We start from the raw sequence: 14,580 nt of genomic DNA, 5'->3' as shown, positions 1-14,580 counted from the left end.
AACAAATTAAATTATAGGAAAATAATTCTAGATCGAAATGAAAGCTCCATCAAGGTAACTTTGAAGTTAGTGTCTCTCTTCCTCGCATCCTATACTATTCCATATGTCCAGTGTCAAGTGTGTACAAAATCCAATCTACAAAAAAGTAGTGTTCTGAAAGCCACACGAGACGCCGACCGTAAATATGGACCGTTCTTTTTGCCAAGGGAAACATCTCTTGTAAATGCATGATTCCAAAAGTTTTGTCCATTTGTGAACTAACGAGGAAACAAAAAATCAAGACGGAAAGACCTGCAAGTAATGAAAAATATTACTCCCTTGGATTTAAATTAATTAATTGTATTTTATCTAGATATAGATGTATCTAGACATGTCTTATCTCTAAATACATACATATCTAGACAAAGTTGAGTCAATTTTATTTTGAAGTTATTATTGTAATCTCGTACACGCAAAAATTTGCAATTATTCATCTACTCCTGAAATTTAGATTTATTTTATCAATGCTAATTAGATTTGGATAGAAGAGTACATTCTTTCTAATATTTTAGATAGAAAAAATACTTAAATCCAATGCAAAATTATGCTCCACGACTCTGTACTCATAATCTAATTTGTATTTTCGATGCAATTTCAGATTTGATGGATACCACAGATTCAAAGGATTAGGTTTTTATTTTTTCTAGGGTAATAAATTGAAGTTAAAAATTAAAGCACAGAGACTTACTTTTCAAAAATATTAGATTCACAGTTTAAGAAAGGATACAGAAATATGAAAATATGAGCTTCCATTTGTAAAATTTGTACAAAATGTCGATTGATCTGTAGGCTTGGACGAATCAGAGTCATTTGCTCTAATCCGAAGCATAAACAAAGATAGGGGCAATCTTTCGAAAAAAAAACTTTATACTTTCAATTTGAATTGGAGGGACTAGTTTCGTGGAGTAAACCAAGACAAACACGTTGGTCAATAATTTAGGCAGCATGCCTTATTCTGTTGACATAGTCTATAAATGTTGAGGATAATAATTTCATAATGAACAAACAAAACTATTAGAGAATATACCAAAACTACACGAAGGGACAAGAAGAGCTTTGTTCAATTATTTTATTTTTAGTTAATGTATATAAATTGAAAATGCTTGTTGGTTCAAACGTACCTTAGGGATATTGTAAGATGCCGGATGAAATATTTATCAAGTAACATTACGATTTAATGCGACAATGTGAGCTTAATTAATCTGTTGTGAAGTGTATAAGTGGATTATACTAGCCGTTTCCATCAGATTAGACTTTTGGCTGCGTATATACTCATTTATATGTGTGCTCTTCTTCTATCCATGTGTTGACTTTCTCTTTTCCGTCACACATGAGAGAGGGTGTTGTGAAGTGTATAAGTGCATGTATAATGAAAACGCTTATCTACAAGTACTAGGAATTAGATCCCGGCCGATCAGCAGTTGCTTGGTTCGATCCTAGCTAGTCAACATGCGCCTAATTTCTAGCGTAGACGCAAAGAGATGCGCCATGCGCTTAGTGGTAAATTGGCTAGCGGCAGAATAATCTGACCAAGTTGTTGGAACAATAAGCGGTAGAAATAGAGGCCATGCGTTGAAGCCGTGAATTCTTCCGTCTGACGCTAGGATTAGTTTCCGGTGTTTCCTTAGCTTAAGGGTCTTTGTAAGCATTTAGCGTTGTACATGCCTTAAGTGGATTGTACTAGCCTTTTCCATCAGTACGGACTTTTGGTTACCTTGGCTAGTGCATGAATCTTGACATAATCATCATACATTCTCTAGATCAAATAATGTACCGATTTATGATTGAAATAATTAACACATGGGAATCCACAAGTGCTTAAATGTTCAACTCAAATTTGACATTCATTAGCGTACCACTTAATTTTATTTATTTTATTTCTAAGATTGCACAAACTATAAATTTATTTTGCATGTTGTTTGACACATTAAAGATGATGCACTCACATTTACGAGGGCCACCGTGTGTTACTTATAAGGAAAAATACTAGCACACGGTGATCAGTGCATTTTACATTCAAAATGACTTATCAATAGCGTTGGTGATTCAGAAAGAAAAAATCAGTAGTAATCTTGACGTCGATGGGAGCGGGTGTACGTGCCGTGTTCAAAATTGTCTTTCAAGTGTCCATGATAGTTCAAAATTTTCTTTAAGCATCTAGAATAGTCAAGGTCTAGCTAGCATTCGAAAAATGCACTGATCAATAGTGTTGGTGATTCAGGAAAAAAATCAGCAATAACCTTGACGTCCATGGGAGCTAGCGGGTGTGCTGTGTTCAAAATCGTCTTCCAACAAGTGTCCATAATAGTCCAAAATTTTCTTTAAGCATCTAGAATAGTCAAAGTCTAGCATTCTTACTTATGCACATGCGCGATGTGGGCCGGGTCGTTTCAAAGGTCATCGAGACGCGGATCCTGATTAACTGAAGGGAGTCTCTCTCTAAGCCCTAGCGCACAACTTAGCGGACTTCTATTTCGGTAGTACTAGTAGGCTACTAGTGGATATATCGACTGGGCACCGCACGCGCACATTAGGGAATCTATCTTCTCTTGGCGGAGGACGGGAAGACCCAGGGTCGTTGCTTGAATCATGCATGAGCGTGCGAACGCAACATGCAGCAGGAGCGAGAGCGATGGGACTCGCATGGCCACCGTGTCGTCTATATGCGACGTACGACTCGATGAGTCGTATTCCGTGTCCTAATTTAAGCTCTGACTTCCTCGATCGAATTTCATCGACAGTGCTTTCGCTTTCGTTCCACTGTTCCTCAACCTTTCTGTATCTATATAACACCTTTGTGTCTTCCACGTTGGTTCTTATCTACTGGAGGCTATCGATAGCAATGCCGAGAATGGGGACACCCGGCTTCTTCCCTGCACTCCTTCCCGCTCTCTTCGTCGTCATAGGCCTGGTTGCTCTGCAAGGTGCCGTTTTACACGCCGGCGCCGCCGATACGCTCACCGTCGACCGGCCCTTGGCCGGCAGCCGGAGGCCACTGGTCTCCACCCGTGGCCAGTTCGCGCTAGGATTTTTCCAGCCAGGTACGTGCAACCAAGACATGCATGTGTACTCCTGTCTGTTCTTCTCTTGCTTTGTCCACCTTGTAACCTCTTGCATGCATGTAAAAACTACCCAACTACCTTAATTAGCTCTTTTAACTCTTTTGATTTATGAACAAAGACATGCTGGTACTTCCTCTTTCCCAAAAAGAATCTATCTAAATTAGGACGTATAGTTTAGATGCATCTAAATTTAGACAAATCTACAGCATTAATTCTTTTCGCTTCTCTGAGGTAGATGTTGTAATTTTTTTCTCAACCTTCTTATTGGCTTTGTAGATATGAAAAAAGGGTTTGGCCTTTCTTCGATTCGTGTCCCTTACAAATTACAAACATAAAATTCTCTACGTAGCTAGCTAGAGTTCAAAAATTCAATGGTCGGCATTTTCAGTTTAGAAAATAAGATATTCGCTACCCGGTTAAAAATTAAGGCATGCTAAATAAATAAAGAAATAAAAAACTGAGGCTGCCAACAAAAGAATTTCTCTACCTCCATCGCACCTTGACATTTCCATATGATGTGCAACAGGTAACACAGGGCGTTGGTACATCGGCATATGGTACAACCAATTACCGGAGCAAGTATCCGTCTGGGTCGCAAATAGGGACTCTCCGGTCTCTAGTCCCCAGTCGTCAAGCCTAACCATTGCAGCGGATGGTAATATGGTCATCCTCGATCATTCAGGGTTGGTGGTCTGGTCTACCAACTTGACGGCTATCACCTCTTCCACAGTTGCTGTCATCCTCGACACTGGCAACCTTGTACTAGCACATGCATCTAACACCTCCAACATCCTGTGGCAAAGCTTTGACCATTGTGGCAACACGTGGCTCCCTGGCGGCAAGCTCGGCCGGGGCAAGCTCAGCGGCGGGTGCACACGTCTAGTCTCCTGGAAGACTTCCACCGACCCAGCACCAGGGTTGTTCTCCATTATACTGGACCCAAACGGCACAAGCCAGTTCTTCCTCATGTGGAATAGTACCCAACAGTACCAGACCAGCGGCAACTGGACTGGCCACAGTTTTGCTGGCATGCCGGAGATGAATCCCAACAATGGCTACCCCAACTCGTTGTACACATTCGACTACATCGATGGTGCAAACGAGAGCTACGCCGTGTATGGTGTCAAGGGAGGCGGGCTCATCACAAGATTTGTCATGGACGTGACGGGAGTTATTAATGTCGTCATGTGGTCGGACAGCGCCAAGGATTGGTTAGTAACCTTGTCGAAGCCCCATGCACAGTGCGATGTGTACTCGCTGTGTGGGTCTTTCAGTGTCTGCACCGAGAATGCATTCTCATCTTGTAGCTGCCTTCGTGGTTTTAGTGAGCAATACCAGGGCCAGTGGTCACAGGGCGATCATACTCAAGGCTGCAGAAGAAATATTGCCCTTCAGGGCAGTAGCAACGGATCGCGGAGTGATAAGTTCTACACTATGGTTGATGTGGAATTACCAAGCAATGCACAAAACATCGTCGCAGCAACTAGTAATCGGAACTGTGAGTTTGCGTGTCTAAGTAGCCATGACTGCACTGCTTATTCATTCAGCGGCAGCTGCTCACTTTGGTACAGAGACCTTATCAACCTACAAGATTTGAATAGTGCTGCTACTGGTACTAAAGGTGGTTCGATTCAAATTCGTTTGGCTGCATCCGAGTTCTCTAATAACAAGAACACAAAGAAACTAGCCATCATAATCACCATTGCCACTATCGGTGTTACACTAATAGTTGCTGCTTCAGTTTTCCTGGCGAGGAAGAGGTTTAAGCAGGTGGCGCATGTCGACGGCTCACTGATTGCATTCAGATACCGGGATGTCCAAAATCTGACCAAAAACTTCTCCAATAAGCTCGGAGGAGGCGCCTTTGGTTCGGTGTTCAAAGGGTTACTACCTGAAGGAACCTTGGTTGCTGTGAAGAAGCTGGAAGGATTTCGTCAAGGGGAGAAGCAGTTCCGTGCAGAGGTGAGCACACTTGGCACCATTCGCCACGTCAATCTGATTCGACTGCTCGGTTTTTGTTCAGAGAGAACGCGCAAGCTACTCATCTACGAGTACATGCCAAACACCTCACTGGACAGGTACCTCTTCGGGAGCAGCCATCAACCGGTGCTAAGCTGGAGCACCAGGTACCAGATCGTGCTGGGAGTAGCAAGAGGATTACACTATCTCCATGAGAGATGCAGGGACTGCATCATCCACTGTGACATCAAACCTGAAAACATACTGCTGAGCGACACCTTTGTGCCTAAAGTTGCAGACTTCGGGCTCGCAAAACTCATGGGCCACGACTTCAGCCGTGTGCTGACGACGGTAAGAGGAACCATTGGATACCTTGCACCTGAGTGGATAGCCGGCACGGCCATCACTACCAAGGCAGATGTTTATAGCTACGGCATGATGTTGTTCGAGATCATCTCGGGCAGGAGGAACACAATAAAGCGGCAGGACGGCACGGTCGATTTTTTCCCGTTGCTGGCCGCGATGAAGGTAACTGAAGGAGAGCTGGAAGGACTGGTGGATGCCTTGCTGGACTGCGATGTGGACCCAGCCGAGGTGGAGAGGGCCTGCAGAGTCGCGTGCTGGTGCATCCAGGACGACGAGGGCGCTAGGCCGTCCATGGCAACGATCGTTCAGGCTCTTGAGGGGCTGGTTGAGGTCAATGTCCCGCCGGTGCCGAGATCGCTCAAACTCCTGGCAGACCAGACAACTAACGTGGAGTTCTATTCGAAGCTACAATCGGAATGAGACTTGCTTCACGTGCTCAATGAGAATTACACCTATGTAAGCAACTAAGCATATGTTTGTTCACCTATCTACTTTACTGCACTGTAAAATTTGAAGACCAAGAGGTGCTGCAGTCGTCATCAATAAATTCACTATCGAGTTAATTCTCTTGCGGTGTTGTTATGTTTTCTGTGATAGAATTCTCCAGTGTATATATTCTAGTCTTCCAGACTCCAGTGCATCAATGCATCCGGGTTACGCCACATTACCACCTCCATTACGAATGGATCGCTCTGCTGCCGCTGACCACAGAAATAGTCGCCGGCAAAATAACCACCAGGACACCTCTTTTTCTCTAGTTATCTCTTCATGCTCTGCTAATACAAAGAACAGACGAAAAGAGCAAAGAAAGTGCGACAGAAAGATAAAAGGAACACTAAATATTTCAGACTCAACAGTACAGAGTACAGGCTAGCGTATGCAGAGATAATGGCCGGGTTGCAAACACAGAAATCAGTGAACCATGTCAAAATACTCTCATGGTCCAATTTCATGGTGTAGTAAATAATCTGGCTGAATCCTCTGTGAGTGAGTCCAAGAAGATCAGGTTCAGGTTAGTCGCTGACGGTCAAATAGAGCAATCATCACGTCAAGGTACTAACAGGGATCATTGTGACGCGGTCTAGAGAGGCCTTGTGTCCCAATCCGGTGCCTTCTTGGTCCGTGGTTGGGCAAGGCGTGTGTACTTGTCGTGTGCATTCCGATGTGCATGGTTCACTGCTTGGCTTCATGTTTAAGGGTTTTAGGTCTCGTTTACCTTATAAACTAGACTATGCTCCTTTTAAAGCTTAATACAATGACGCGCAGCTCTTCAACGGACTCTCGAAAAAAAGGTAGGGATAGTTTCAGGAAAACGCTCAGGGTTTCAGATGGAAATCACTCGACAAAATACAATAACAAACTGATTATATTTCGGTTTACATGGTACTATCACCAGGAACAGAAAAGTAATGCAACGCTTGCACGTGATGAAAACCAAGATAATCAAAAAAGGGAAATAAGTAGATACCCATCGGCAGCCACATTCTGTCCCTGAAGATGACAGTTGAGGGCGTCTCGTCGGTGGTGAGCAGCGATCCATGATTATGTTCCACAAAAATACGGACCCCAGAGCTCAACGTAAGGGAACAACAAATCACAACAAAATTCGGATCACCAAAAAAGAAAAGAGAAATTGGGCTGAATCTGGCCCAAAGTAAAGTGGATGACGTTAGTCTACTAAACTGAGCTCTACACACACCCAACAAAAATGGTCACGGCAGTCCACGACTACCTGCATGGGCCCACCGGGCCCCTTTGACCTGCGCCCTGAACGGGGACGCCCAACCCGTTATGGTTGGTGGGCCCCTGTTACCAGTGCTATAAAGAGAGGTGGGGCCGACAGCTCGCAGTACGAGGTTCACCTGCGTTACCGTACACCCCACCGACAAACCAATCCGCATATCCAGAGGCGGATCCAAACAGCCAAAACTGGACACGAAAAGTGTTCGATTTGGATCTTCCCGTTGGAGATGCCTTAGAGCATCTCCAGTCGCGTTCCCCAAACCGTCCCCCAAACCGCGCCGGATCGAGCGTTTGGGGGACGTGTTTTGTTCGTGTCGCGTTTGGGGGGACGTCGCTCCCCGGTCGCGTCCCCCAAACAAAATCCCCAAATAAATATTAGTGCACGAAAATAAATGTTTTCATTGAAATTTGATTATATATTACAAAGTTTGAATGAAACAGCTACATTTCATCTAAACCCTAGCCTACCGCCCGGTGGTGCGTTCGACGGCCCTGCCCCGTCGTCGCCTCCCCTCCGCCACAACTCCTGGTGCGTGCGCCGCCTCTCCATGCGTAGGGCGGTGGCCAGACGCCGCTGCTCCAGCAGCGCGTCGTCGCCTGCCCTCCCCTGCTGCACCGCCTGGAGGGAGAGCTCGATGGCGCGACGAATCTGCGCCTCTTCGCGGGCACGAGCGGCGTCCTGGAGCTTCTTCTCTGACTCGAAGGACTAAACGAGCGCGCGTTGCTGATCGGTCGTCTCTTCCGGGTGCGGCTCGTCGTTGTCAGACCACTTGAACTCGTCGCCATCGTCGTCCTCCACCTCGGTCTCCTCCTCCTCTGCCTCGGCCTCCTCCTCCTCCATTGGCGCCTCCTCGTCATCCATTGGCGCCTCCATCATCGCCGCCGCCAATGCGTCGGCCTCCGCCGCCAACTCCTCCGCCCGCCTCCCCCAGGCCGCCTTCGTTGCCGCCAGCGCCGCCTCCCGCTGCTGATGCTCCTCTGCCGCCAGCTGCTGCGAGCGCTCCATCGACTCCTGCAGCCGGCGCTCGATCGCCTCCCGCCGTTCACGGTACTACGCCTCCTGCTCCTCGCGCTGGCGCCGCTGCTCATCATCCCACCGCCGGCTCATCTCCTCCGTCTGGCGCCGCCGTGCCTCTTCTGCCGTGGAGGCGTCGAACGCCGCAATGGTGTCCGCCAGCGCCTCCTCCTGCCACGCAGCTGCCGCCGCGCTCTCGGCAGCTGTGGAGCCAGGGGCATGGAACGCCGCTACATCTCCGTCGCGTGCGCCGCCTCACGCTGCTGGCGGGCATGCTGCTCGAGTGACTCCCGCCGCTCCTGACGATGTGCACGCCAGTTCTCCGTCCCTCGCCGCCGTCGCTCTTCCCGAGTGGCGACGTCGATGCCGGACTGCGAATCCGTTGGTGGAGGTGGTGCTGGAAGAAACGACGGTGGAGGGAAATGGCCATAGCCGGGGCGATTCATGATTGCGCACTGGTGGTGGAGGAGACGGCGGTAGAGCGACGAGTGTTGTGCTTGTGGCGGAGAAAGGGGTGCCGACGGCTGCGGTGGCTGCCATTGAGCCGGGAGGGAGTTTTATAGACGCCGGCGTCGGGAAGAAAACCCGGGAAGAGGCGAGAAGAGGCGGGAAGAAAGCGCGGGAACGCGCGGTGCCGTGCGAACGCCAGTGACGCGTGGAGGCTGCGCAGCACCGACGAGACGTCTCGCCTGCCCCTCCGTCGCCATTAAGGCAAAGATACCGTCGTGTGTCACTGCGCGCGAATAACTTCCTTCGCGAGGTAGGCGACGGTTAGGTTAAAATTCAATTTAAGCATTAGACAAAGAATAGGAGTTTACTTGTCAAATGCCTATTTAACTTTATGAATGAACAAGGCGCCTGGCAAGAACTCCTACAAAATAAAAATTTAGAATCGAAAATCTTATCCAAGTTTCAGCAAAACCGACGGACTCTCTATTTTAGAAAGGGTTGATGAATGTCAAAGATGATTTTTTTTCATAAAAAGGGTTGAATAGAGTTAGGAAAAATGGTTAGAATACTTGCTTTTGGGAAGATTTTTGGTGTTGGAGATATGCCCAAGAGGCAATAATAAAAGTGCTTATTGTTATATCTTAGTGTTCATGATAAATGTTTACATCCCATGCTTTAATTGTATTAACCGAAAATATTAATACTTATGTGTTTTGTAAATATAAAAGAGTCCCTAGTAAGCCTCTTGTTAAACTAGATTATTGATTAATAGATGATCATGGTTTTCTGATCATGAACATTAGATGCTACTAATAACGAGATCATATCATTAGGTGAATGATGTGATGGACACACACCCAAGGTAAGCATAGCATAAGATCAAGTCATTAAGTTTGTCTTGCTATAAGCTTTCGATACAAAGTAACATAATCCTTCGACAATGAGATCGTGTTAATCACTTTACACCGGATGGGTGCTTTGATGACATCAAACGCCACTTCGTAAATGGGTGGTTATAAAGGTGGCATTAAGTATTTTGAAAGTATAAGTTAGAAGCGTATGGATCAAAAGTGGGATTTGTCCATCCTGATGATTGATAGATATACTCTAGGCCCTCTTGATGGAGTGACATCCAATTAGCTTGCAAGCATGTGACTAGGTCACAAGGGATGACATATCACGGTACAAGTAAAGAGTAATTATCGATAACGAGGTTGAACTAGGTATAGAGATACCGATGATCGAACCTCGGATAAGTAAAGTATCACGCGACAAAGGGAATCGATATCATATGTTAATGGTTCATTCAATCACGTAGTCATCGTTGAATATGTGGGAGCCATTATGGATCTCCAGGTCCCGCTATTGGTTATTGATCGGAGAGGACTCTCAATCATGTCTGCATAGTTTGCGAACCATAGGGTGACACACTTAAAGTTCGATGTTGTATAGTAGATATGGAATATGAGATGGAGACCGAATATTGTTCGGAGTCTCGGCTTGGATCCAGGACATCACGAGGAGGTCCGGAATGGCATATAAGGCAAGTTATTTTTCCGGTTCGGAAAAGTTCGGGAACTTTCCGGTGGAAGACCGGGAAGCTTCTAGAAGGTTCCAGGGGCCACCCATGGGCCCACGACCCCGGGAGGGGCCACGTGTGCCGAGGGGGTGCAGCCCAGCCCTAATGGGACAGGCGCGCTAGCCCTCAAGGCCCAGGCTGGCCAGCCCACGCGAACTAGGGCAAAACCCTAAGGCCTCGTTCGGTTCCCGTGGAATCAATCCACCCAGGGATGGACCCACCCGGGGGTTTGGGTGAACCCCTCTCCTCACCCCAATCCCCACTCTTCCGTCCCCCCAGCATTCTGGTGATTACTGTCGTTTGGTTAAACCCGACTGTGTTCTGTATCCGTGTCAACACCCGGATTTTTAAGTCCAGATGCCTATTATGCCATACATCGCAATCCCAAGAAGATTGTTGTTGCGAGACATAACAGTTGATATCATAATTCATCATTCATTACAATCCATAGTCGTCTTACAAATAGAGATCACATGATCCAATATTACACAAATAGTTGATCTAATGATCAACGAACACATTACATAGCGGAAGCGTAGAAGTAGTGGACTATTGATGGCGTGTAAGACACACGTCCGTTGGGAACCCCAAGAGGAAGGTGTGATGCGTACAGCAGCAAGTTTTCCCTCAGTAAGAAACCAAGGTTATCGAACCTGTAGGAGTCAAGGAACACGTAACAGTGAGGTTGTCAATCTCACCGGCTTGCTGTAAACAAAGGATTAGATGTATAGTGTGGATGATGATGATTGTTTGCGAAGAACAGTAAAGAACAATTGCAGTAGATTGTATTTCAGATGTAAAGAATAGGACCGGGGTCCACAGTTCACTAGTGGTGTCTCTCCCATAAGATAAATAGCATGTTGGGTGAACAAATTACAGTTGGGCAATTGACAAATAAAGAAGGCATAACAATGCACATACATATATCATGATGAGTACTATGAGATTTAATCGGGGCATTACGACAAAGTACATAGACCGCTATCCAACGATGCATCTATGCCTAAAAAGTCCACCTTCGGGTTATCATCCGAACCCCTTCCGGTATTAAGTTGCAAACAACGGACAATTGCATTAAGTATGGTGCGTAATGTAATCAACACAAATATCCTTAGACAAAGCATCGATGTTTTATCCCTAGTGGCAACAAGCACATCCACAACCTTAGAACTTTACGTCACTGTCCCAGCATTTAATGGAGGCATGAACCCACTATCGAGCATAAATACCCCCTCTTGGAGTCACAAGTATCAACTTGGCCAGAGCCTCTACTAGCAACGGAGAGCATGCAAGAACATAAACAACATATATGATAGATTGATAATCAACTTGACATAGTATTCAATATTCATCGGATCCCAACAAACACAACATGTAGCATTACAAATAGATGATCTTTATCATGATAGGCAGCTCACAAGATCTAACATGATAGCACAATGAGGAGAAGACAACCATCTAGCTACTGCTATGGACCCATAGTCCAGGGGTGGACTACTCACACATCGATCCGGAGGCGATCATGGCGATGAAGAGCCCTCGGGGAGATGATTCCCCTCTCCGGCAGGGTGCCGGAGGCGATCTCCTGAATCCCCCGAGATGGGATTGGCGGCGGCGGCGTCTCTGGAAGGTTTTCCATATCGTGGCTCTCGGTACTGGGGTATTCGCGACGAAGGCTTTAAGTAGGCGGAAGGGTAGGTCAAGGGGCGTCACGGGGGCCCCACACGCTAGGGCCGCGCGCGCCCCCTCTAGGCCGCGCCGCCCTAGTGTGGCGGCGCCCCGTGGCCCCACTTCGTAACTCCTCCGGTCTTCTGGAAGCTTCGTGGAAAAATAGGCCCCTGGGCGTTGATTTCGTCCAATTCCGAGAATATTTCCTTACTAGGATTTCGAAACCAAAAACAGCAGAAAACAAAGAATCGGCTCTTCGGCATCTCGTCAATAGGTTAGTGCCGGAAAATGCATAGTAATGACATATAATGTGTATAAAACATGTGAGTATCATCATAAAAGTAGCATGGAACATAAAAAAATATAGATACGTTTGGGACGTATCAAGCATCCCCAAGCTTAGTTCCTACTCGCCCTCGAGTAGGTAAACGATAACAAAGATAATTTCTGAAGTGACATGCTATCATAATCTTGATCAATACTATTCTAAAGCATATGAGATGAATGCAGCGATTCGAAGCAATGATGAAGATAATGAGTAAACAGATGAATCATATAACAAAGACTTTTCATGAATAATACTTTCAAGACAAGCATCAATAAGACTTGTATAAGAGTTACTCATAAAGCAATAAATTCAAAGTAAAGGCATTGAAGCAACACAAAGGAAGATATAAGTTTCAGCAATTGCTTTCAACTTCAACATGTATATCTCATGGATAATTGTCAACACAAAGTAATATAACAAGTGCAATAGGTAAACATGTAAGAATCAATGCACGCAGTTGATACAAGTGTTTGCTTCTGAGATAGAAAGAATAGGTAAACTGACTCAACAATAAAGTAGAAGATAGGCCCTTCGCAGAGGGAAGCATGGATTACTATATTTGTGCTAGAGCTTTTCATTTTGAAAACAAGAAACAATTTTGTCAACGGTAGTAATAAAGTATATGTGTTATGTATAAGATATCTTATAAGTTGCAAGCCTCATGCATAGTATACCAATAGTGCTCGCACCTTGTCCTAATTAGCTTGGATTAACATGGATTATCATTGCATAGCATATGTTTCAACCAAGTGTCACAAAGGGGTACCTCTATGCCGCCTGTACAAAGGTCTAAGGAGAAAGCTCGCATTGGATTTCTCGCTTTTGATTATTCTCAACTTAGACATCCATACCGGGACAACATAGACAACGGATAATGGACTCCTCTTTAATGCATAAGCATTCAACAACGATTAATATTCTCATAAGAGATTGAGGATTAATTGTCCAAACTGAAACTTCCACCATGAATCATGGCTTTAGTTAGCGGCCCAATGTTCTTCTCTAACAGTATGCATACTCGAACCATTTGATCATGAAAATCTCCCTTACTTCAGACAAGACGAACATGCATAGCAACTAACATGATATTCAACAAAGGTAAAAGTTGATGGCGTCCCCAGAAACATGGTTACCGCTCAACAAGCAACTTATTAAGAAATAAGACACATAAGTACATATTCTTCACCACAATAGTTTTTAAGGCTACTTTCCCATGAGCTATATATTGTAAAGGCAAAGAATAGAATTTTAAAGGTAGCACTCAAGTAATGTACTTTGGAATGGCAGATAAATACCATGTGGTAGGTAGGTATGGTGGACACAAATGGCATAGTTTTTGGCTCAAGGATTTGGATGCACGAGAAGAATTCCTCTCAATACAAGGCTAGGCTAGCAAGGTTGTTTGAAGCAAACTCAAGTGTAAAAGGTGCAGCAAAGCTCACATATGAACATATTGTAGGTATTATAAGACTTTATATTGTCTCCTTGTTGTTCAAACACCTTAACCAGAAAATATCTAGACTCTAGAGATCAATCATGCAAACCAAATTTTAACAAGCTCTATGTAGTTCTTCATTAATAGGTACAAGGTACATGATGCAAGAGCTTAAACATGATCTATATGAGCACAACAATTGCCAAGTATCACATTATTAAAGACATTATACCATTTACCACATGCGGCATTCTCCGTTTCCAACCATATAACAATGAATGAAATAGTTCAACCTTCGCAATGAACATTAAAGATAAAGCTAAGAACATATGTGTTCATACGAAACAGCGGAGCGTGTCTCTCTCCCAAACAAAGAATGCTAGGATCCTATTTTATTCAAATAAAAACAAACAGACGCTCCAAGTAAAGCACATAAGATGTGACGGAATAAAAATATAGTTTCACTAGAGGTGACCTGATAAGTTGTCGATGAAGAAGGGATGCCTTGGGCATCCCCAAGCTTAGACGCTTGGGTCTTCTTAAAATATGCAGGGATGAACCACGGGGGCATCCCCAAGCTTAGACTTTTCACTCTTCTTGATCATATTGTATCATCCTCCTCTCTTGACCCTTGAAAACTTCCTCCACACCAAACTCAAAACAAACTCATTAGAGGATCAGTGCATAATTCATATATTCAGAGGTGACATAATCATTCTTAACACTTTTGGACATTGCACAAAGCTACTGAAAGTTAATGAAACAAAGAAATCCATCAAGCATAGCAAAACATGCAATGCGAAATAAAAGGCAGAATCTGTCAAAACAGAACAGTCCGTAAAGACAAATTTTTTAGAGGCACCAGACTTGCTCAGATGAAAATGCCCAAATTGAATGAAAGTTGCGTCAATATCTGAGGATCACGCACGTAAATTG

At 44.9% G+C, this 14,580-nt stretch overlaps 1 protein-coding gene across 2 annotated transcripts; it reads left to right on the top strand.

The window, feature by feature from the left end:
* The first annotated feature begins 2,877 nt into the window (after positions 1–2,877).
* LOC124666394 (G-type lectin S-receptor-like serine/threonine-protein kinase At2g19130) lies at positions 2,878–5,989 on the top strand. Of its 2 annotated transcripts, XM_047203726.1 has the most exons (3): positions 2,878–3,080; positions 3,628–4,297; positions 4,475–5,989. In XM_047203726.1, exons 1-3 carry the CDS (start codon positions 2,882–2,884, stop codon positions 5,844–5,846), a joined length of 2,241 nt encoding a protein of 746 aa, XP_047059682.1. In that variant the 5' UTR covers positions 2,878–2,881; the 3' UTR covers positions 5,847–5,989. The 2 variants fall into 2 exon arrangements, with proteins under 2 accessions (XP_047059682.1, XP_047059681.1); XM_047203725.1 differs by having other exon boundaries at positions 3,628–5,989.
* The last annotated feature ends 8,591 nt before the right edge of the window (positions 5,990–14,580 follow it).

This window comes from Lolium rigidum, chromosome 6, assembly GCF_022539505.1.
Source record: "Lolium rigidum isolate FL_2022 chromosome 6, APGP_CSIRO_Lrig_0.1, whole genome shotgun sequence".
Taxonomy (NCBI): Eukaryota; Viridiplantae; Streptophyta; class Magnoliopsida; order Poales; family Poaceae; genus Lolium; species Lolium rigidum.
This window is presented reverse-complemented; position numbering and strand designations above follow the sequence as displayed.